A 24,908-nucleotide genomic window follows, 5' to 3' on the forward strand; every position below is an offset into this window, starting at 1 on the left:
AGTTTGTAATTTTTATAGATGAAAGACGTGTATGTACTTTATTTGTTTTGTTAGTATTGTGCAATAAGCCTGACAATATATAATGGGTTTGTTGTTCCTATCTGTTGTGAAATTTGGAGGGTAGCAAATAACATTTAAAATGGAATAGACGTTTCCCAAGAGCAATGAAAGGGGTTGCAAAGCAAATGAAACATTCTAACAGGGCCCATTCCTGGATGTTGAGTGCCCCAGCTTTTGTGGCTCTGAAGCAGGAGTTGAGGATACTCAGCCCCTTGCAGGAGGTGACCGGCTCCTCAAAAGAAATCACTTTCAATTACTCTAGAAAAAGAGAAACACTGTTTTAAAAGGAGAGAAATAAGATCTGAGAAAAGGCACAGAAAAGAAGAAATCCCAAATTCTGTCATGTTACCTGATTTATGTAAGAAATGCTGATTGTACAGTAACATGAACAGTACATATTGTCCGTGCCCTATTTTGGAATTCTAGAAGACAGGTGAACCATAAAGAAGCCAAAACAATTACTGTCAGTAAAACTGTGTGAGGTGGTAACATCCAAAAGATAACGTTAAAACAAAATCTGTAGTGATTCTTGCAATGGAACAGTCAGACGTTGGTTTGAAGCCTCTCTAATTTTTGCATCACCGTACTCTGGTTCAGGAATAGTCTCGACACAGTCAGAAACGCGTTAATTCTGGGTTTTTCTTGCTTGCAGGGCAGCATAACTATTTGTGTGCTGGAAGGAATGACTGCATAGTGGATAAAATTCGTAGGAAGAACTGTCCAGCATGTCGCTTGAGGAAGTGTTGTCAAGCTGGCATGGTCCTTGGAGGTAAGATTCTTATAAAGCCGGGGTTAAGATAAATAACCAATGAAGAACTTAACTGCTGCAATTCATTTAGTGTAAATGCTGCTACTCTGGGACTTCAGAGACTTAAATACAGTGCATTAAGGTAAGGAAAATACATTCTTGAAGGATAATTTGTCTGGAAATTTTAAATAGTTTTAAATTCATTTTAAATTCTTCTGAATAAGAACACCTTGAAATTAAATCTCTTTCTGAAGTAAAGTTTGTTCTGTACTACATAGATGCACAAGTTTGCTCGTTAATGAGGACTGGCCTTGTTTTTATTTGTATTTATTTTTCAAATTTTTTTAGCGTTGGAGAACTTATTTTGGAAAATAAATGGGAGTTGAAATGGGAGTTACTGTCTCCATCTCTTCTCTTGTGTGCTTCCCACTACAGGTCTAGGTGGATGGCAGCAGCATTCTATCCTTCCACTTCAGTGAGTAGAGAGGACTTGTTAGCTCCAGCACTACACGGGCTGGATAGTGAGTGCTGAGAACTCCAGTCTGCCCTAATGTACATTTATAGAATAGAGCGCATTCGGCTTTCTCTGTGTAACATCAGGCAAAGCCAGTGGGAAGCTGAGCACTGCTTCAGCAGAGCCACAGCCTGGGAACCGCTAGCCTGTAGTGAGACAGTCCAGTCACAGGGTAATTTTTGACATGCTTACATGCAGAAAGGACAGATACTTATCCCTATATTTTTCAAACTGCTGATGTAGCATTTTAAACATTAACTCCCATTAATGTTGCACAGCTTTTGAAAATTTAAGGCTAAGATGATAAGAAAACAGCTAATTTGAGAATGGCAGAATGGAGAAAAATGGATAAACCTGAATAATAGACGTAAAACAATCATTTTAAAAATACAAAGAAAGACGAGACAGAATAAACTAGTATGTCTTTAATGTCATTCATTTAGTGCCATACAACCTATTACATTTGTTTTAATCTAACTCTTTCCAGCTGGAAAAATCAAGTTTATACACTGTGGGTAATTGTATTGCCTCTCCCATCTGAGTCCTTTAATATGCGAAAATATTTATGTAAAAATCTAGTTCAGACTACAATTAAATTTGTATACTTGTGTACGCTTCCAACTCCTGTAACAATGTAGTGCTCTGGTGCCAGATTTTTCTGAACAGATGTTTCACAGTGTTACTCCTATGTTTTAGACCAGGGGTGTCCAATCTTTTTTGCATGAGGGGCCACATTGCAATTTTTTTCTCACTCGGGGCCAGTGAGTAAATTTTGGATAGATAAGGCATTAGAAAATTATCTTACCATTAATCAAAACAACAAAAAATGTGCATTTTTATGAACAATCTTCAAATGAGAAGACCAGTTCCAACGTGGCACCGTGGTAATCTCTGCCCCCTCAGGGTGCTGCTGCTGTGCCTGGCTGCCTTGGAGGGGTGGAGAGAGCTGCTGCCGCGCCCCCCCCCCCCTCCGCCCCGGCTGGCGTGGGACTGGAGGGCACCAAAACATAGACGGGAAATATTTAGCTCAGTCACATTTTTGATTGGCAAATGTTGTAGCTGGTCAGAAATGGTAGATAGTTAAGGCATAAGGCTCCATGCTTCACGTTACATCTGCACGTGAAGGGGAGCTGGAGCTTGTGCCCACATATGGGACTTGGGGTTAGCGCATGGAAGGGCAAATGCCACTTACAGCATGACTCTTTATTGCCCATTCCCACTGAAGACCCTCTGCAGTTCATGCTTTGCAAAGCTGGCTGGGAGGGGAGGAGGAGCTGGCTGCGTTCTTTGGGATTCTGCCTCTACTCTGTCAACAAACACCACAAACAAAATAAGCTAAAATATCCAGATGGACTCTCTGTTTATTCGTGGTTTCCTCTTTAGAAATTGGATGTTTGGCCCCTCACTTTAGAGGAATTCAGGAGCAGTGGCCATAACGGGCGTCCAAGTACTGAGCTGTCCAGAATCAGTGTGAGTTTGGCAGTACAGTGGCTATAAAAAGTATCCATGCAGAAACCTCTTGGCTCCTGTGAATACCCTGAAATCCACAGTTTATGATGGGGAAACCCCAGCTTCTTCCACAGATGTGGATGTCCAAACACTTATGCATGTAATGTCAAGAGGGACTATTCACCTGCATAATGTTAAGTACACATTTAAGAATTTGCAGGACTGGGGTCTAAGGGCTTCTCTACATATGAAGCTGTTCAGGAATAACTCCATGTGTGGACGTTCTTATGCTGGAACAAGAGTGCCTTGTTCCTGTTTAGATTAACCCAATTTGATAGGCGTAAGGGTGCGAATGGTTTGCCCTGGGCAGGACTGGGGGTGGCAGGATAACATTGGGAGTGGGCTCATCACAGGTGAGCCTGCCCTGTAGAACTCCCCACTGGGCCAAGCATGGTATTGCAGGCGCTCTCTGCTTTAGTTCACAAATTGTGGCCACCTGCTTGAAGCAGCGTGGCCCATGCCACAAGCAGGGGTGGCATCAGTCTCTGAACAGTTAACGAAGAATAACACAACTCAGCATGTGGTTGCCTGCGCCTTTAAATAAGTGCTTGCCTTTGAGTTTTATTTGTTTAGTTGCAGTGCTTGAGGGCAAGGGCCTGACCTGGCGCTGGGGTTCTGGCTAGCACTGATGAGCTCCTGCTCTTCCCCGGTCTCAGCCAGCATTGCTCCTGGGGCCAGAGAAGAAGCAGGCAAGCCTGCTCAGCTGAGTTGCTGGCTCCTGATTGGTCAGTGTCTCCTCCTGGCCCTTCTAGCCTGGTCTGAGTGGTTTTCCTCCAGCAGGGGGCAGAAAAGGCCCGAAAGACCCCATCACTGGGCCCTTTCAGTCTAAATTATGCCAGGGGCTAGTTTCTGGTGGCTGAGGGTCAGGAGGTTGCAAAGGTGACTTACAGCTTTCTATGATGAGGTGACTGGCTGTGTGGATGTAGGGAAGGCGGTGGATGTGATATACCTTGACTTTAGCAAAGATTTTGATACTGTCTCTCACAGTATTCTTATCAGCAAGTTAAAGAAGTAAGAGTTGGATGAATGAACTATAAAATGGATAGAGAACTGGCTAGAGCATAGGGCTCAACGAGTAGTGATCAATGGCTCCATGTCTAGCTGGCAACCGGTCTCAAGTGGAGTGCCCCAGGGGTCGGTCCTGGGGCCGGTTTTGTTCAACATCTTCATTAATGATCTGGAGGATGGGGTAGATTGCATCCTCAGCACGTTTGCAGATGACACTAAGCTGGGGGGAGTGGTAGATACCCTGGAAGGTAGGGATAGGATACAGGAGGACCTAAACAAACTATAGGATTGGGCCAAAAGAAATCTAATGAGGTTCAACAAAGAAAAGTGCAGAGTCCTCCACTTAGGAAGGAAGAATCCCATGCACAGCTATAGACTGGGGACCGATGAGCTAGGCAGCAGTTCTGCAGAAAAGGACCTGGGGGTAACAGTGGATAAAAAGCTGGATGTGAGTCAGCAGTGTGCCCTGGTTGTCAAGAAGGCTAATAGCATATTGGGCTGCATTAGGATGAGGATTGCCAGCAGGTCGCGGGAAGTGATTATTCCCCTCTATTCGGCATTGGTAAGGCCGCATTTAGAGTATTGTGTCCAGTTTTAGGCCCCCCACTACAAAAAAGTTGTAGAGAAGTTGGAGAGAGTCCAGCGGAGGGCAACAAAAATGATTAGGGGGCTGGAGCACAATATTTATGAGGAGAGGCTAAGGAAACTGGGCTTGTTTAGTCTGCAAAAGAGAAGAATGAGGGGGGATTTGATAGCAGCCTTTAACTACCTGAGAGGGGATTCTAGGGAGGATGGGGCTAGGCTGTTCTCGTTGGTGGCAGATGACAGAACAAGGAGCAATGGTCTCAAGCTGCAGTTGGGGAGGTCTAGGTTGGACATTAGGAAAAAGTTTTTCACTAGGAGGGTGGTGAAGCACTGGAATGGGTTACCTAGGGAGGTGGTGGAATCTCCATCTTTAGAGGTTTTTAAGCTGAGGCTTGACAAAGCCCTGGCTGGGATGATATAGCTGAGGTTAGTCCTGCTTTGAGCAGGGGGTTGGACTAGATGACCTCCTGAGGTCCCTTCCAACTCTAATATTCTATGATTCTATGATTCTAACCCTGACTACTCCTGGACTGTGAATTTGGTGCAGCACAGAACCTCACCTAACGTCCTTAATGAGTACAAGCGGTCATGACCTCTGTTTTTAATGTCCTACAAGGTATAGATGACACCTACAGCAAGCCACATGGTCCTAACATCATGATGGGGTTTTGAGTCAGTACTGTCTCAGCAGGGAGTGTGCCACAGGCTGAATCACCAACATCACTTTCTGCAGCATCTAGAAATTCCCTTCTAAATACTGATGTGAATTCAGCTTGTCTCATAAGATTTGTCAGATCATCGCAGCTTTAGGTGGCAATTCTACATAGAAAGATTAAATCTGGAAGCTTGACTTTTTTTCTACACTTTGTATGGGTTTGTGGATGCTGGATTAGAAAAAAAAATGTTTGGCCTTCCATTTACCTAATGCAAGTATAAAGATTTGAAGAAAGGAATGAAACTGTTGAAAATTCGTAAATGCCAGATAATGACACCCAGTATCCTGCCAAGAGGCTGTGAAATAAAAATCACATTTCAAAATATAGGAAATTATAAACACAATTGAATTACAATAATTATTTAGTTTCCTAAATCGTATTAGACTACTCAGCTGTCACAGCAGCTAGTCATGTTTCATTTCCAGCTGACACTAACACATTTTAGAAGCCAATGTATATTCACATTAACAGATAATGGCTTTCATTCTTCAAAGAGATTATGCTGCTGAAAATAAATCAGGTTAAACCGACCAGCTGTAAACCTTTCTGCAAACTAACATTGTGCTCTTAAACCCATATTTTCCAGTTAGTTCCCCTCCCCAGGTGAACAAACCCCATGTTTGTCCATGGTAGTGTAAAGAAGCTTTTTGAAAGTGTATAGTTTGTACTGTGGTCAGCATGGGGTTAAATGACTACTCTTAATACTTTCTGCACAAAATTGGGAAAACTATTTTTGTTTCCATTAAAATTATCTTCTGGTTTGTAGTGGAGGTCTGCTCATTCAGTTGTTCAGGGCATCATTTTTATCCAGTGAAAACAGAACAAATACACCAATATTTTAAAATATGTAACAATCTTGTAGTTTCTTATACATTTATATGTCTGCATTATTTTTTAAACAATCCATATTCTTATAGCAATACTTCCCTTTATCACTCTGTCTGTATCCATGATGTGCATTTGCCTTTTGCTTGGGATCCATAATTCCCATCATATTTACACAGTAGAAGTGCAATAAAAAGGGCATTAGTGCCAAAATTCACCTCATATTGAACAAACGGGAATGCAAATACTAAAAATGATCTCTCCACCAAAGAAATGCAAATTCACTTTCCCTTTAACTTACTTCCCTAATTTTTAAACCCCCATTAGGTTCCTAAAAATGGACAAGTATGAAAAAAATTGTGAATACTTAAGTAATTCACATACCTGCTCAGGCAGAAGACCGGGGAAAGAAATACTGAACATTTTCTCTTTAAAAGATATTCACAGTGCTCCTGTAAGCCATTTTTTGGCAGATTCTTTCAATAATAGCTTAATATGAAATGTCTAGTTTATATCCTTATTTTTTCACTGACCTGGAAGTTATTTGCAACAGGCAGTAGCAATTACAATTTTTGCAGAGGATTGGGAATCTAGTGTTTTTAAGGCTTCAATATCATTCATAATCCTAATCTCTTTTGCATTGTTAGTGGAAAATAATGACACATAATTTAAGGAAATATAAAATATAAAAATTTAAAGAAATATAAAATATAAAAATAAAAATGGTTAAATGATACACTTTTGTTGGTAGTTTCAGCACATTTTAGTATTCCTTCTGAACGTGAGTTGAGCAATGATTGTGAATTTAGTGGATTTATGAATGTGAGTTTCACACACTTAGCACATGGATTTACATAACAGCGACAACTGAGTCTGAATATTAGGGCATGATCCTGTACCATTAAAGTCAATGGAAGCAAGACTGGAGCCTTAATGTCAAACATACCTTTAGTTCGTACCAGTACCATTATTGGCTTTAGTATTTATTGTCTGTTTGTAGGGATGGGGGGCACTGTTCTTGTGAATCACCTTCTTTGTAAACTGGAAGGAAAATTATATGGAAGCATTCAGTGACATGCTAAAAAGTGTACTTTTGTTGGAGTTTTAAATGTTAGTACTGTATTATTGGATCAAGCTTTGTGATGGTTGACGTAAGACAAGGAAGGAACCTGCTGCTCAGATTCAGAGCATTGCTAGCAGGTGGGTGTGCCCTACCTGTGCATAGGACTGTGACTTGCACATCTGACTCAGCACCCATCAGAGAACTCATCAGTGTATGCAACATGCTCTGTAAAAGGCGATGGGGCCAATGATTGATGTATTACATACAGTACAGATTTGGAGCCATACATTGTCTTCAAAACCAAAACTATTTCCAGCAGGTAGACTTCAGTTTAAAAAAATGCACTATGAAAAAAGACGTTATAGATGGAAAAAAGCTTATTGAGTCATCTAGGCTGCCCCATCTGCTACAGCAAGGTTGTTCCTTACAGTATATATTTTCTAGTGGTTTGGCCAGTCCTGTTCTAAATGTGCCAAAATGACAGGTCTCCTCCGTTTATTTTGGGAGATTATTCCACATTAGTGTAGTTTTCAGAGTTAGGAATTTTGAGCCCCTTCTCACCCCCATCCTCATATAGAGCCAGGTCTTTCGGGGCACATGATCCCAGCAGATCTCCCCTCCCAGGAGCACCATGTAGTCATACTTCCCACCTGATTTCTTGGGGTGTGGCCCTTTAAGAATGTCCCAATATTCACCAGGAAAGAATTATTGAGCACCACATGGGGGCAGAGGGAAGGGGATATCACACCACCTTGCAGAGCCAGGACTCCAGCAGTCTCCTCTCCTTTCTCAGCTGCACCAGGTATGGTAGCGTCACTTTCACAGTTTCAGGAGTCAAGTGATATCAGTAGTTCCAGACTCTGCTGTTTGTGGGGATGGGAGATTGTTGGTTGGGGGTACTGAGCAGGCAAATTCGGTGACCTAGACCATACTGACATTAGAATACATGCTCCATAATTGAGCCGTGGACTTCTGCTCTCTTTCACCTGACATCTACGGAGACCTACACCTTCCCCTCCTTGTGCAGCACGTGGTTCTAGGTTTCAAAAGGAGAGAGAGGCTTATGTAGAGTGAAGAAGAATGAGGGAGTTGGAGGATAGTTTAAATTTAAAAAGCAATAGGACTAATAATGCTATAACATGGGGGTGGATGAAACCTATATAGAAAGGAGGAAATAAATAAAATAACAGACAAGGAGCTCAGGCTCCCCCCCCCCCCCCCCCATCCCCCCAAGAGAATGATTTTGTGGGAAACGGCCCAAATGTTAAGGAAAACAGAAGTTTATGGGTTGATTATGTATTAATGAGGATTAAAGAAGCCCAGAATAAATAACTGAGTGCCATTGAATTATGCCACTGATGGCCTATGTAACCACATGTTCCTATTACTGTTGCCATAATCCTTCCTCCCTCTGCTCTCTATTATTTGTTACACATAGTTATTGCTTTTTTATTTTTAAGAAGGATACAAGCTGTTGGGGCAGGAACTATGTCCACCTTTGTGATTGTACACTACCTAACACAATAAAGCCCAGATGCTGGGTACCACTATAATATACATAATTAATTTGGGCCCCAAATGGGCAAAGATACGTAAGCACATTCCTAACATTAAGTACATAAGTAGCCCCATTAACTATAATGGAACTACTCATTAAGTCCTAGAGTTTAAGGCCAGAAGGGACCATTAGATCATATAGTCTGACCTCCTGTACATCAGAGGCCACCAACGCCACCCAGCAGCCACACGCTAAACCCAACTACTAAATTAGACCAAATAATTACAGCCCACAGGATATAGACTATTGTATGCCACAGGCAGAGAATCAGTGGCGTACTGAGGGGAGGATGGGAGGGGACCAGCCTGCAGGGGAGACGCCGGGACAGCCTGCAGGAGGGATGCCACGCCAGCCCTTCATGACATTCAGGGGGTGGGGGGCTCAGGAGGCTTCACCCCCCACCTTCCATCCAGCATGAAGGGCTGGCTGGGAGTGCATTTACCCACCGCTCCAGCCCCGCAGCCAGGCACCACCTCAGATGGGGCGGCCTCACCCCCTGGTCTGGGGGGCTGCAGCGGGAGATGTGGGGCATGGATAAGTGCAGGGAGTGGGGGACAGGAGCCATTTGCACCCCCCTCATACCTCAGACCCCCCCTCACAAGTACAGACCCCCCCTCCCCGGGGCAGCTGGGGGTCAGCGCTGGGACCCCTCCTGCCTTATGCGGGGGTGGGGGGCAGGACTGAGGTGGGGGGTGAAAATGTAGGCTTGGCTCCTGGGCGCCAGAGACACTCCATACGCCACTGCAGAGAATAGAAGGGACCAACATGCACCAGTGCTTGAGGATCCCTCAATGGCAGGGAAACGATTAGGTGGGATAATCCCAAATAATCCTGGCAAGTGATCTGCACCCCCTTGCTGTGAGGAAGGCAAGAAGTCCCCAAGGTCACTGCCATCTGATCTGGGGAAAAATTCCTTCCTGACCCCATTTATGGCGATCATTTAGACCCTAAACATGTGAGCAAGAACTAGCCAGCCAAGCACCTGAGAGAGAAAATGCATGGTGCCATCTCTGAGCTCTGGCCCACCCCACCCAATGTCCCATCTCCAGCCATGGCCATGTGCTTTTAAATTAGGCACATGCTTAAGTATCTTATAGAATCAGAACCATAATTTTCCTTTCCTTCATCCCATTCCATTAATCATAAATCTAAACAATATTCTCCCTGCTTGCTAGAAACCTGCTATGCTGTAGATCTCTCATGTGCTTTCTAGTCTTTCCCCTTCATTCTTAAGCAAACTATATATATTTAGTTCTTTTGGTCTTTCACTGCAGCTCCTTAATCATGCATTGAAATCTTAAATGCAGACACTTAATATTGCTTAACCAACCTGAGAAGCTGCAAGACTTTAGAGAAACTACAAGTGTCTAATTATTCCCACTGGAGATAGACTGGAATGTATGGTTTAGTCATTAGACTAAGTTTACTCCTGGGAGTAGAGAGTGCAGCCTCCACTGACAGCTATTGAGCAGCATCTACTTAGCTAAGGAGTGAATTCGATTCAGTGTGTGTATTATGCTGACAACATATTAACTATGTTTCCAGAAACTAATTTCTAAGCAGTTAAATGTGTCTGAATGATTTTTGGATTAATTGTGATGTGTTGTAAGTAAATAGGTGCATAGAATATTCACAAACTCCTTTGTAGAAACATCACAATCTAATTTACATTTGTAGTATCCTAAGTAACAATTCATCTTCCTTAGTAATTGCAAACTTAAAATATTTGTGGAACTTTATATTCTGGCACTTCTCCCCCTTGAGTTGTCACTCCTTCAATTTTGTTGTTATCTTTCTGGTAACTTCGTCCCAGAATTGAACACATTAACCTGTCACCTCCCTGTGTCTCTGCATATATACCCCAAGTGAATGACATTTCTGCATATGTGGTATACATATAATAACATTTGCCTTGTTTTGTTTCTACACTGCATTGCTAACTCATGTGCAATCCACTGAATATTATTGTCTCAACTTTCTCTGAACATTACAGCTTTCCGGATATCTCCCTTCCGTTGATTCTATGCTTCCAATTATTTTTCCAAGCTGAATCTCATTTTCTTTTATTATTTTTGCTGATATTTCCAATCCATCTTGATATCTGTTATCTCTTTGTCTTCACTGCAGTTCACAGCACAGCAGTTTGAAGTAAAATATTCTTTAGCCCTTTCTGCCAGATCAGTAGCAAAGACTTTAAAAATGACTCGTGTCTAAGACTGATTCTTTATTGTGTCCTATTACTAGAAAATCACCGTTCAGTTAGCTTTCAATCCATTTGACAGTGCTCTTACGCAAACAAATCTGAATTAATTTTGCAAGTAATATTTCCTAAGACACTGCATCAAATGCTTTATTAAAATCAAGATGTATTACCTCTGCTTTGTTCCCTTAGCTTATTTACAATCTTCTGAGGTGTATAGAACTTGTTCTCTCATATGGAACCCCTGGAGCATACTGACCTTGGAGTGAAAACCATAGTACTGTGTCAAGAATAATGAATCATTGACATTTTTCACCTGATTATGGGGTTTAGAAAGGGTGAGGCATTAGCATCTTATGAGAAGTCTAGCTATCTAATACAGAATGCCTGGTGCAGCATGGTACCTGACATGTAATTTGCTTCTATATCTGTGCTTAAAAGGAAAAATCAAAGTGCAGAATTATGTACAAAAACAACTTAATGACTCTCTCATATGCATGTTAAGCATTTATTATTCAAGTAGTTTTTGATTATGTTGTTGCTTTATGTTCACTAGTTGTATGTAGTTTCCATGCACTATTAATGTACTGTCTAATAATAATGTACAGTAAATTGTAGATTTGGGAATGGTGGGTACCATGAAACTGCTGATATGACTAAATACCAGAAGCTACCAAAGGTTTGCTGATAAAATGCACATATCTGGCTTTTAAAGTTATGATGGTTAGTGCCAAAGTGACATTACTATTATTTATTCAGTATAGAACTAATGGGATATTTGTTCATCTTAGAGCAAGAAATAACTTTTAATATTTTGTATAATACAATTAAAACCCCAAAATATTGTTAAACCTCTCGTTCTTTCCTGTGGCATTAAAATTCCAGTAACAGAGGCTTAATGTGGCATGACTAGCCTGAAGCAAGTACCAAGCCTTTGCAAATGCTATTGTGAGTCTGGTAGAACTCACCCTTGCAGTTGACTGGAAAGACCTGCAAACAGTGTGTATGCTATACTGGTGTCTGTTTAACCATATTTTCAGAAACAATTATCTAAGCAGTTCTGTGAATTGGTCCTTATTCTGATGCATTCTAATTAGTTAGAAACATGTATCCTTATTCGTTCGCTACTGAGGATTCCATGTGATTACAAATCCATAATTTATCAGTCTTAATCTTTTTACTCATGCCTGGCACCCTCAGAACCTCCAAGATTTTTACCTCTGCTGACTTTGTCTTCAGTTCTTTTCACAGGTATATGAAGTAATATTTGAACTATCAAATCTTCTCTTGCTGCTTTTTCTCCCCCTGCCTATCCCCTTCCCCACCACACACACACTATAATTAGTCAGAAATTTCCAGCATTCATTAGGATACTAGGCAACTTTGTTGTGATATCATTTCACTCTGGAGTAATAACATGTAATCCTTTTTTCTTTATCTGGGTCAGTTTTGACCCAGGTTTGAGCCTCGGGTTTGTTTCTTTACTAAGGAGTCTCTAATCAGGACTACTTGCCTCTTCTTTTTTCTGTTACTATCTTTTGTGACAACTGATATAAAACAGTTGTTAATTTTGAAGGAAGGATTTTCAAAAGCACTCATCACTGGCTTAATTCTGCTCTCACTGAAACCATAGATTCTAAGGATAAAAGGGACAGTTGTGATCATCTAGTCTGATCTCCTGCATAACAAGTCAGTGGGAATCTTCCCAATTAATTCACTGGAATTTTACCACTCACTTCACTGGGAGCAGTGTTAGCTCACTGCTTGCGTGCATTTGACAATTCCATTCTATCTATTTATATTAGCAGATTATTTTTCTTGAAAAAATATGTAATACAGTAGAACCTCAGAGTTACACACATTGGAACAGGGAGGTTGTTTGTAACTCTGAAATCTTCATAACACTAAACAAAACATTATGCTTGTTCTTTTAAAAGTTTATAACTGAGCATTGATTTACTTTACTTTGAAAATTTACTATGCAGAAGAAAAAGGCTGCTTTTAACCATCTTAATTTAAATGAAACAAGCACAGAAACAGATTTCATACCTTGTCAAATCTGTTTTTTTTAAATTTCACTTTTTTTTTAGTAGTTTACCTTTAACACAGTACTGTACCATGCTTTTTTGTGTGTGTCTCTGCTGCCTGATTGCATGCTTCCAGTTCCAAATGAGGTGTGTGGTTGACTGGTCAGGTCATGACTCTGGTGTTTGTATCTCTGAGATTCTAATTATTACCTAATTGTCTTAAGCATTATACTGGATTACTGATATTGTTGTAATCTCACTTTTAATTGTGCAGCATTTTTGTGTGCTAAATATTTATGTATTCATTTTTATGGATGAATAATACTGAAGAATTAGAAAATTTATTTAAGAGATTATAAAACTGATTTTTTGTTCTTAGATCAGCTATAACTGTGCTCATCTATATTTTCTCCAATTTGAAATCGAAGAGTTTGATTCTCCTCACATAGCAGTGCAAATCAAGAGTAATTCATTTAAGTAATGGAATTATCCTTCTGTAAAATGTGTGTAACAGAACAAAAATCCAGCCCTGCAAAGTCTAAATTAACAGGACTGTTAAATACAATAAAAAGAAGGCAAAGAGGATGTAGATACCTCTTCCAATCATTTATGAAACAGCACCATCCATTTACAAATTCTCAGCTTGCAGAGTGATTTACTCCACTACAGAAAGATGTAAGATCTGGTTTAAAGTATGGGATACAGAACCTGTTTCAAAGGGTAAATTAACACCTGCATATTTTAGTGGTAGATAGCTACTTGATAGTGCATTAGAAAAGCTTTCAAAAGCTGAAGCATAATCCATCCAGCTGTTAAAGTTTCTATTGCTTCTAGTCTTCCTCCTCCACCTGCAAGGTGGCCTTTGAATATTCCCACTGGTGGGATGGCATCCCAAAGCTTTAGAAACCTTGGGGAAAGTAACCTCTGATGATGCTACACAAAAGCCCTCTAAGAGCCCCAAAAAGTTTGGAACCTAGGCTATAGAAGGGCTGTGCATCCCCCACCCCTTTAGTTCCTTCCTTTACACAGCTGGCTGCACTTGTAAAGGTCTTCTCCATGCCCAAAGTGATTTCTGGTGGGTTTATATCCAAGAGTTTCCCCTTGTTCATTGTTTTGTTAGAAATCAGAAGATGTAGGTGTTTTTTTCTCGCAGTCCTTCAGCTGTGGCAGAAGGTTTGGAGATTGTTGTAACATGATGTGTTCAGAAAGAGGGAGTTGCTTACTTTACTGGCTGATCCTCCCTTTACTTTTGTCCTGAGTCCTCTCCCCAAATTCATATCAAAAGTGTTGTCTGAGTTTCACCTGAACTTGACCATTAACTTGGGGGAAGGGGTGCATGTGGGGGTGGGATTTATTCTCACCCAAGAGAAATTAAAGCTTCGAGTTTTTATCTGGATAGGATTGAGGTACATAAGAACTCACATAGGATTTTTGTAAGGTGAATGCATGTGAATTAATGTGTATATGTTAGCTAGGGTGACAATATTTATGCATCTAAAAGCTCTCTTTATTAGGGCTAAGGTGGATTGGATGGTATGCCTCTGTGACCCATCTGTACTTAGGATAGCCACCTGAAAATGCTCAGGTCAAGGCAGGCTACAAAAGGAGAGCAGATTCTCCCAAACTGGTGGCTAACAGTGCAGTAAATTCACCAACCAGTCACAAACAGTGCTTCTGATCTCCTACACTACTTATTAAGAAGCTACACAGCCCCCTTACTGCATTTCAGTCTCAGGCTCCCAATCAGCCACTAGGTCCAGTAAAGAGATAAATTACTAAAATGCTATTCGCTTTACCAAAAAGTTCTCCTGACCCCAAAGGGTCAGCCACATTGCCAGATCAATATAAATTTGGATCTTACCCAAAATACCACGCTGCCAGCCAATCCTTTAGTAACTAAAACTAAAGGTTTATTATAAAAGGAAAGAAACAAATAATAAGATTGGTCAAAGCAATCAGATAAATACAAATGACTTTAAAGTCCATACATATCAGATTTCTCAGTAGAATTGTGGAGTTTGCGGGCTTGTGTAGTCCCTCTGGTGTACATCCAGTACCTGGATGGGTCTCAGTACTTTGTTTCACAGCTCCAGTTGCAGATGAGTTGTCCCAGAGGTAGGAAGCAGGAATGAAGACCACATGGGATAGAGGAGCTGTCTTTTATGTCCCTTTGCCATGATGCTTGTGGAAATTTACAGAAACATGATGGAGTCCAATATTACCTGGGCAAGTCCTGGTGACTCATAAAAGTGTAGCCCTGGTTTCTCTCCCTGGGCTCATTGTACATGTGAGTTTCCTCAATGGGCCATTAAGCAGGCTTATTGCTGCTGCCATTCTGTCTGGAGTGTTGCCCAGAAACAGAGCACAAGTTGAAATACATCCAGATTTTCCTGGATCCAGATTTTCCTGGATGTGATAGCTGACAGATTCCTTCACCAAATAGTTACTGAACCAACAAGAGAGGATGCTATTTTAGATTTGGTATTGGTGAGTAATGAGGACCTCATAGAATTGGTTGTAGGGGACAACCTTGGTTCAAGCGACCATGATCTAATTCCGTTCAAACTAAATGGAAGGATAAGCAAAAATAGATTTGTGATTAGTGTCTTTGACCTCAAAAGGGCTAACTTAAAAAAATTAAGAAAATTAGTTAGGGAAGTGGACTGGACTGAAGAACTCATGGATCTAAAGGCACAGGAGTCTTGGAATTACTTCAAGTCAAAGTTGCAGGAACTATCTGAAGCCTGCATCCCAAGGAAAGGGAAAAAATTCATAGGCAAGAGTTGTAGACCAAGCTGGATGAGCAAGCACCTTAGACAGGTGAGTGGAAGGTGGGAGGAATCAACAAAGAAAGCTACCTTTTGGAGGTCAGAACATGTAGGGATAAAGTGAGATATGCCAAAAGCCAAGTAGAGTTTGCAAAGGGAATTAATGCCAATAGTAAAAGGTTCTATAGCTATATAAATAAGAAGAAAACCAAGAAAGAAGTGGGACCGCTAAGCACTGAGGATGGTGTGGAGATTAAGAATAATCTAAGCATAGCACAATAGCTAAACAAATACTTTGCCTCCATTTTTAATGAGGCTAATGAAGAACTTGGGGATAGCTAGCAGGAATGAGGATATGGAGGTAGAAAATACCACATCTGAGGCAGAAGCCAAATTTGAACAGCTTAATGGAACTAAATTGGGGGGCCTGGATAATCTCCATACAAGAATATTAAATTAACTGGCACATGAAATTCCAAGCCCATTAGCAAGGATTTTTAATGAACCTGTATACTCAGGTGTTGTACCATATGACTGGAGAATTGCTAACATATTTCCTATTTTTAAGAAAGGAAAAAAAAAGTGATCTGGGTAACTACAGGCCTCTTAATTTGACCTCAGTATTATGCAAGGTCTTAGAATAAATTTTGAAACAGAAAGTAGTTAAGGACATCGAGGTTAATGGTAATTGGGATAAAATACAACATGGATTTACAAAAGTTAGATTGTGCCAGACCAACCTGATACCCTTTTTTGACAAAGTAACGGACTTTTTAGACAAAGGGAATGCAGTGGATCTAATTTACCTAGATTTCAGTAAGGCATTTGATACGGTTCCACATGGGAATTATTAGTTAAATTGGAAAAGATGGAGATTGCTATGAAAATTGAAAGGTGGATAAGGAACTGGTTAAAGGGGAGGCTACACTGGGTCATACTGAAAGGTGAACTATCAGGCTAGAAGGAGGTTACTAGTGGAGTTCCTTAGGGATTGGTCTTGGGACCAGTCTTATTTAACCTTTTTATTACTGACCTGACAGAAAAAGTGGGGGTGTGCTAATGAAGTTTGCAGATGACACAAAGTTGGGAGATGCTGTTAATACAGAGAAGGATCAGGATATTATACAAGAAAATCTGGATGACCTTGTAAAGTGGAGTAATAGAAAAAGGATGAAATTTAATAGTGGAAAGTGCACAGTCATGCATTTAGGGACTAATAACAAGAATTTTTGTTATAAACTGGGGACGCATCAGTTGGAAGTGACAGAGGAGGAGAAGGACCTGGGTGTATTGACTGATCATAGTATGACTATGAGCTGCCAATGTAATGTGGCTGTGAAAAAAGCAAATGCAGTCCTAAGATGCATAGGTCGAGGTATTTCCAGTAGAGATAGGGAGGTGTTAGTACTATTATAGAAGGCACTGGTGAGACCTCATCTGGAATATTGTGTGCAGCTCTGGTCCCCCCTGTTTAAGAAAGATGAATTCAAACTGGAACAGGTGCAGAGAAGGGCTACTAAGATGATCTGTGGAATGGAAAACCTGCCTTATGAGAGGAGACTTAAAAGAGCTTTGCTTGTTTAGGTTAACCAAAAGAAGGTTGAGGGATGATATGATTGCTCTCTATAAATACATCAGAGAGATAAATACCAGGGAGGGAGAGGAATTATTTAAGTTCAGCGCCAATGTGAACACAAGAATAAATGGATATAAACTGGCCATCAGGAAGTTTAGCCTTGAAATTAGACGTAGGTTTCTAACCATCAGAGAAGTGAAGTTCTGTAACAGCTTTCAAAGGGCAGTAGTGGGAGCAAAAAACCTAACTGGCTTCAAAACTGAACTTGATAAGTTTATGGAGGGGATGGTATGATGGGACAGCCTAATTTGGCAATTAACTGTTGTTTGACTACTAGTGGTAAATATGCCCAGTGGCCTGTGATGGGACGTTTGATGCGGTGGGTTCTGAGTTACTGGAGAGAATTCTTTCTTGCGTGTCTGGCTGGTGAGTCTTGCTCACATGCTCAAGGTTTAGCTGATTGCCATATTTGGGGTCGGGAAGGAATTTTCTCCCAGGGTAGAGGCCCAGTGGGTTTTCACCTTTTTCCATAGCATGGGGCATGGTCACTTGCTAGTGGATTCTTTGTACCTTGAAGTCTTTAAACCATGATATGAGGACTTCAGTAACTAAATCATAAATTAGGTGTCTATTATAAGAGTGAATGGGTGAGGTTCTGTGACCTGCGTTGTGCAGGAGGTCAGACTAGATGATCATATTGATCCTTTTTGGCCTTAAAGTCTATGAGTCTATGAATCCAATGTCATCATACTTAGCAAGTTATAACCTTTCTAACAATACCTGACATGGCATATCTCATATGAATTGATGTTAAATAATATCCTAAATAGTCCCCCTAATCCAAACAGAATCACAGCCTCCATAGTGGACTTCTGTACATATGTTTAGTCTGCACAGCTTTCCTCACTTAACAGCTAGATCTGATGCTTACTTTGGGAGAGCGATTCTGCAATTTTTGATTAAAAAGTACTCATAGGTCCATGTGATAGGCATACCAGCCCCATTCTGGCCTAGAGAGGGTTAAGGACTCACTGCAGGCTGAAGAGACCACGCCCCTCCACCTTTACTGGGAATGCTCAGCATGCGAGCGGGATATAAAAGGCAGCAACCCAGCTCAGTTGGGGCTGGCTGCTGACCAGGAAGGACGTGGACCACTGGCTCTCTCCAGGGAGTCACTGCAGATGCCAACCCCAGAACCAAGCCAGGACAAACCTCAGACAGATCCTAAGCCACAAGCCAAGCCCCAAGGAGAGACCGGGCTGCGAGGAGCCGCACTGACTGGGGACCCCAGAGAATCACCAGGAAGTAGCCCAGGGAGCTTGAATGAATCAGGTCACCACTCAGTGTTTCGGGAGGACCCCCGCTGACGTATGGAGTGGAACCCCTACCCCCATCTGACAGAGCCCTGGGCTAGGGCTCGGAGGAGGAGGGAGCAGCTGAGCCCCCCTACCCCAGGTGCCATACCCCCATAGGTTGCGCCCCACTACCCCAATGGGCCATTAGGCCCCACAGCCCCAACTAGGGGGGTGCTTTGCTGACTCTGGCCATTAGGCAATGCTGCCCTGATTACAGAGCCACCTTACTGACTCTGGCTACTGGGCCCCGCTGCCCTGACTAAGGGGCCGCTTTACTGTCCTTGGCCATTGGGCCGTGCCACCCTGATTACAGGGCTGCCTTACTGACTTTGACCATTGAGCCACGGTGTCCTGATTAGAGAACTGTTTTATTGAGTCTGGCTACTAGGCCTCACTGCTCTGATTAGAGGGCTGCTTACTGACTCTGGCTATTAGGCCACACTACCCTGAAGAAAAGGGTGGCCCCAGTGACTTGGACTGCCCTGCTGCCTCATCCTGGAAGAGAGCCTGATGGAGTGGACTTGACCAAATGGCTTTTTCCCACTTTCCCAGCGTAAGTGACCCGACACACATGACAGGGCCTACCAGCCCCACGACAGTCCACCTTCCGGGCATTGTACACAACTGGAAATGTGTAAAAGGAGAAAGAAAAGTTATTCATTAATAATTGAAATTCTTTTCTGGGTGTTGTCTCTGTATAGTCACACTACCTGCCCATCTTCTCCATGTCTGCAGAGTTTTATTCTCATACTCCTTCTGTCTTAGCATCAGGACTACGTCAGTTAGGAGTGGAAGTCAGACAAATCAGAAGTCTTCTATGCATGGAAATGGGAAACAAGGAATTGCTATTTGTAACAGGGAACTGTTTGCATTTTTTTTCTGAGGGTAGAGTAAAACAATGTAAACAGTATACTTGATTTACATTCAGCAGAAATTGAATTGCAAAACCAATTGGTTCAGCCATCAGCATGTGATAGGACAGCAGGAACCGGACCAGGAAATACTTCATCAGGTTGCGGTAACAGGATACATGATGGAAAGTTAATGAGTATATTTTCTTTCCATTTCTTCCTCCACTGGAACAAAACTTTAAGAATTTTCTACAAGGTTTTTGAATTATATGTAACTTGGAGTTGTAAAAGAAAACAAAAGAAAAAGAAAAAAATAATCCAAGGTTAAAAGTGTAATCTAAGAGATACTAGATGAACTAATCTGCTTTGTGGGAGTCTGCTCTTTTGATGTGTCATTACACTTTTTTTCCCCCTAGGTCGAAAGTTTAAAAAGTTTAACAAAGTCAAAGTTGTGAGGACACTAGATATTGTTGCACTCCAGCAGCCATCGGCCCTTCCAGATGAAAGCCAAGCTCTAACGCAGAGGCTATCCTTTTCGCCAAATCAAGATATACAGTTTGTTCCCCCACTGATCAGCATCTTGCAGGGCATTGAGCCGGAAGTGGTCTATGCAGGTTATGACAACACACAACCTGAAACCCCAAGTGCTTTGCTGACAAGTTTGAATCAGTTATGCGAGAGGCAACTCCTTTGTGTAGTCAAATGGTCTAAATCACTACCAGGTAATAACATCTTTCTATATATAGTTATGCAAGAATATGTCATCAAACTAATTCTCTAAAGAGTATTTAGTCTGTGCATTGGCTGTGCACTAAAATAAGGTATATACAGAAATATAATACATAATAAATCAAATGTACAATAATTGAATCCTTAATAAAGGAATTTAATTCAATACATAATAAAGAAATAAATTTGTAAAAGGATAACACTACCAATTCACCAAAAGAGTATAAAATTGTACCAGAGATATATTTTAATCAGACAGTAGAGCCTTCTTAAAGGAATATCTCTAAATGAGTAGACATGTTCTAAAAGCATACTTTACTTTATATATTTTAGATGTAGAAATATTTAAAACGTACAATAAAAGTCTGTTATCATATTATAATCAGGATGAGTTAAAAAATAACATCGGAAAACAGAGATCAACACAATTTGGTGTTGTAAGACTAAAGAAATATTAAGTTTAAAGAGATTTAGACGAATACAATAGAATCTCAGAGTTACGAACACCTCAGCAGTGGAGTTCATAACTCTGAAATGTTCATAACTTTATTTAAAACATTATGGTTGTTCTTTCAAAAGTATACAATTGAACATTGACTTAATAAAGAAGAAAATGGACAATGCAGAAGAAAAATGCTACTTTCCTTTTATTTTTTTTAGTACTTTTAAGTTTAACACGATACTGTACTGTATTCACGGGGGTTTTTGTTTGGTCTCTGCTGCTGCCTGATTGCATACTTCAAATTCCAAACGAGGTGTGTGGTTGACTGGTCAGTTCATAACTCTGGTGTTCATAACTCTGGTTCTACTGTATTCCAGGATCACTGAATATGGAAGGATCCAGTGACTAATGGAATAGTACAAGTTAAACAAATGTACAAATTGTACCTTCTTCAGAAATTGGGTTCCTTTAAAAAAGCCACAACTGTTTTTGAAGCTTCTTTAAATGAAAAATAATTTCAGTGTTTTATGCAATATACCATGTCAGTCCTCAGATATTAGAGAGACAAGGTGTGTGAGTTAATATCTTTTATTGGCCAAACTTCTGACAGTGAGAGACTAGTTTTTGAGCACTACAGAGCTCTTTTTCAGGTCAGGGAAAAGGTTCTTCAAGCATCACAGCTAAATGCAAGATGGAACAAATTGTTTAGCATAAGTAGTTAGCACATATTATAAGGGACCATTCAAGGTAGATTGGCCTGGTAACACCTCTACAGTCATAGGACTAAAAAGAGGGGAATTGGTGGGTCACAGATTGTTGTAATGAACCATAAATGCAGTGTCGCTGTTCAGTTCATGATTTTTAGTGTCTAGCAGAGTAATGAATTTAAACTCCCAGGCTCATCTTTTGAAAGTGTTACTCAGGTTTCGTTTGAAGATGAGACCCTATAGGTCAGATATAGAGTGATTGCTTTATGGAAAGTGTGCACCCACAGACAGACCCATCATATCTGGCCACAGCACTCTTACTGAAGGAAAATCGAGACTCATAGACACTAACCTCAAACCACTCACAATACAAAGGCCCAGCTTCCTCCATGACACAACTGGCTTCCTCCACAAACTTCACAATATGAACAACCTTCCTCCTCACCAACATGGGTGCCACTTCCCTGTACACCAACACCCCTCACAATGACGGCATAACTGCCTGCCTCAAATAAAAGACAATGGACAGCCTGCAGATTCCACCCCAAACACATGGCTCAACTCATCTATTGCATCCTCATCCATAATAATTTTACATTCAACAACAAACACTTTGCCCAAACCATGGGAACAGCCATGATTACTAGGATGTCTCCTCAATATGCCAACCTCTTCATGGGCCACCTTGAAGAAGAATTTCTGGACAAATGCACCACAAAACCAATGATATTCCTGAGATATATCAATGATATTTTCATCCTCTGGACAGCTTAACCTCCCTCACAGATTTCCACCACAACTTCAACAACCACCACTCATCCATTAAACTGTCTCTGGAACACTCCCATACTAGCATCAACTTCCTGGATCTTGATCTCCTGAACTTTCTTATACCTTCTGTTATCATTTGACATATCTGGTCATTTAAATCTTTATGGGTTGTGCACACTTTAAGTATTATACAAAAGAAACATTCTCTACCTGTAGACTGTGGCTGTAAAAACTGCTGTTGCATAATTTGAATATGCCAACTTTTAAAAACCTATTTTCGATACTTCAGTGAGCTAGTTCCTGCACATATTTTGTTGCTAACATTAAAAGATATTCTCAGGAGCAGGGGAAAGGGATACAGTATATAATTGATCTGTGCTAAGGTAATTATAACCAGCTTTAGATCAATCATCCCTTCACTGTCCTCACACACCCCGAAATTTCCTTTAGTTCTGTAAAAACATCTGTAGTATAAATATCGCCACTTGTCTTAAAACAGATAAGTCTTAAGACCTGATCCAACAATACCAACTCAAATCAGGGGGAGCCCTTCCAATGGCATCCGTCTGCTTTGGATTGGGCCCTTAACGAATTATTCACTCCCAGACCTAAAAGGCATATGTGGTGAAAAAGATAATTTAACCCAGCATTATTCTGAAATGCTATTAAACAGACATAGGGAAACTTCAAACATTAATAAAGAGTTTTTATTGGATATTTTCTTATCATGACTCCAGTAAAAACAGATGACAAGAAAAGACAAACTTAGATAATGTTCTGTGGAATAAATGACTTTCTGACTAATACTAAAGAAAACTAAATGAAATAGGGAGAGCAGGAAAGAAAAGAAAAATAGAAACAATTCTTCTCACTGTCATTGGAACTGAAGTGGCCCTGTGACCGCAGGGCCAATTGTGCTACTTAAAGCTATGCCATTCTCATCAAATTTTTCTAAGGAATGAAAAAAGCTGGAGTGGAGAATATGAAAATTACCCATTTAGGACATTTCTTCCATTTTTGCTATTTTCATTCCTGTAGTTTGGACATGTTCGTCTACTTTACTAAATTAATATAGTTGCAAACCTAGTTGTAAATTGAAGGATATAAAATTGATGAAATTTGAATGAGAGAAACTTTAATAACCCTTTTTCATTTAACGTATATAAAAATACAGTATACTTTGGTTCACATTAGTGAGGAAACATTTTTTTTTTTGGTGATATTGATCTTATTGTGACATGTTGTAATGTTTTCCTATTCCTTAAATATAATACAAAGATGAGCTGCCATTTCATCATGTAAGTACTTCCTATATTATGTAAAACACTGTATATGGCATGAGAAGTCAAAACAGAGCCAATAATGTGACACACCGCTGAACCTACTTGGTACATGGGGCAGTAAGTAACTCCAAGTAACAGCCCCATGATTTGCATAAATTACATTTATCCAGCTTTCACAAAATAAAGATGCTGTTGCAGAATGCTGCAATGAAGAGTTGAATGAGGATTGTACAGGCAGTGACCCACACCCTGTGCTGAAAATTTATTAATTTGTCAAACAAAAGTGCCTTAGCTGACGATAAGTATAGGAACTCACATTTACTGAACTGTTAAAGATAGTGGGCCAAATCCAGTGTTGATGGAAATATTGGTGTAAATTATATGCAGAGTGAAGTTTTGAGCTTCCAGGTCCTATATGAAAGTTTGCACTATGAAAGTTTGCGGGATTATTACCATGTATGCACAAAGATTAGCCAATCACTGTCATAAGTGAGAATTTGATGTTGGTGTTCTCTTCTTTGTTTAAACAAATGACTCACTCACCTACTGACTGGTCCAAACACAAACTTTTACTATTTCATACAAAAATCTATATTATTAAGTGAAAGGTACAAAATGAATCAGTTAGTAGTCAAGAAATGTCAAAGTTAACATGGCATGTGACTGTGGAAGTGTAATGTGATGGCACAACCTAGGCAACACAAACACCAAATGGCTAAAAGGACAAAAGGAAATATCAAGATAATGCAAAGAATGTCCATCATCGACTAGTTGGAGTCAAATGAGAAACAGAAGGCCTGGCTTTTATCTTTTGTTTGTGTACCCAACACACAAAAATCTTACTCTGTAGTGCTCTTGTACCAAAGTGATGGATGCAATATAAGAATCTAGAGAGAACGACCCCTAACTGCCCTTTGAAAACTCCATCAGAAAATGGTTCTGAAATTATCTTAAAATCTGTCCTTTGCAACAGATTTCAGCGAAGACCAATGAAAGAATTAAAAGGACTTACTAATACTTCCATAAAAGAATCATGCCTCATTTTACATTTTTAGTATAACAAAAACTGCTCTTAAAATCATTGCAGATTATTTTGGAAAGAAGTTGACTGGAGTTTGGTTATCTGGAAATAAGGAAGTTTTCATGTTTAATTTTGAAGAGTTATCAATAATTAAGAATTGCACTCCTCTTTCTGAAATAACCTCATCTGGGTAAATAAAATCCAGTGACAGGGAAACATTACTGAAAGGAGATTTTTGAAACATAAGGTCTGGTTTAAATTAATGGTGTACCAAATGGTTTATCCCTTTTGAAAAATAAAAGAGGTAAATACTTTCAATTTATTTGATGGAACAAGAACATGTGCAGATGGATGTTTACTGGGTGACTTTAGGCCAGTCACTTTACCTCCTTGTTTCTCAGTTTCCCCATCTATAAAATGGGGATAATGATAATGACCTCCTTTTGAAAAGCACTTTGAGATCTACTGATGAGAAGGGCTATATAAGAAATAAGAATTATTTATAACAACTGCTCCTCTTATTTAGATTAAGGAGCCCAAGAAATTGTTAATCATATAATCCTAGAAGATTAGGCATAGAAGGGACCTCAAG

At 40.3% G+C, this 24,908-nt stretch overlaps 1 protein-coding gene across 2 annotated transcripts in view; it reads left to right on the forward strand.

Annotated features, from left to right (window-relative positions):
• Nucleotides 1-24,908, forward strand: part of PGR (progesterone receptor) — a 74,235-nt gene that overhangs the window by 26,266 nt on the left and 23,061 nt on the right. For both annotated transcript variants that reach the window (XM_067567902.1, XM_067567895.1), the window contains exons 3-4: nt 713-829; nt 19,780-20,085. In XM_067567902.1, the coding sequence (XP_067424003.1) occupies nt 713-829; nt 19,780-20,085 (423 nt within the window). The remainder of the gene's footprint in view (nt 1-712; nt 830-19,779; nt 20,086-24,908) is intronic.

Source organism: Emydura macquarii, unplaced genomic scaffold (assembly GCF_026122565.2).
Source record: "Emydura macquarii macquarii isolate MOO-44397 ecotype Brisbane River unplaced genomic scaffold, CSIRO-AGI_Emac_v2 contig_318, whole genome shotgun sequence".
In the NCBI taxonomy this organism is placed as follows: domain Eukaryota; kingdom Metazoa; phylum Chordata; order Testudines; family Chelidae; genus Emydura; species Emydura macquarii.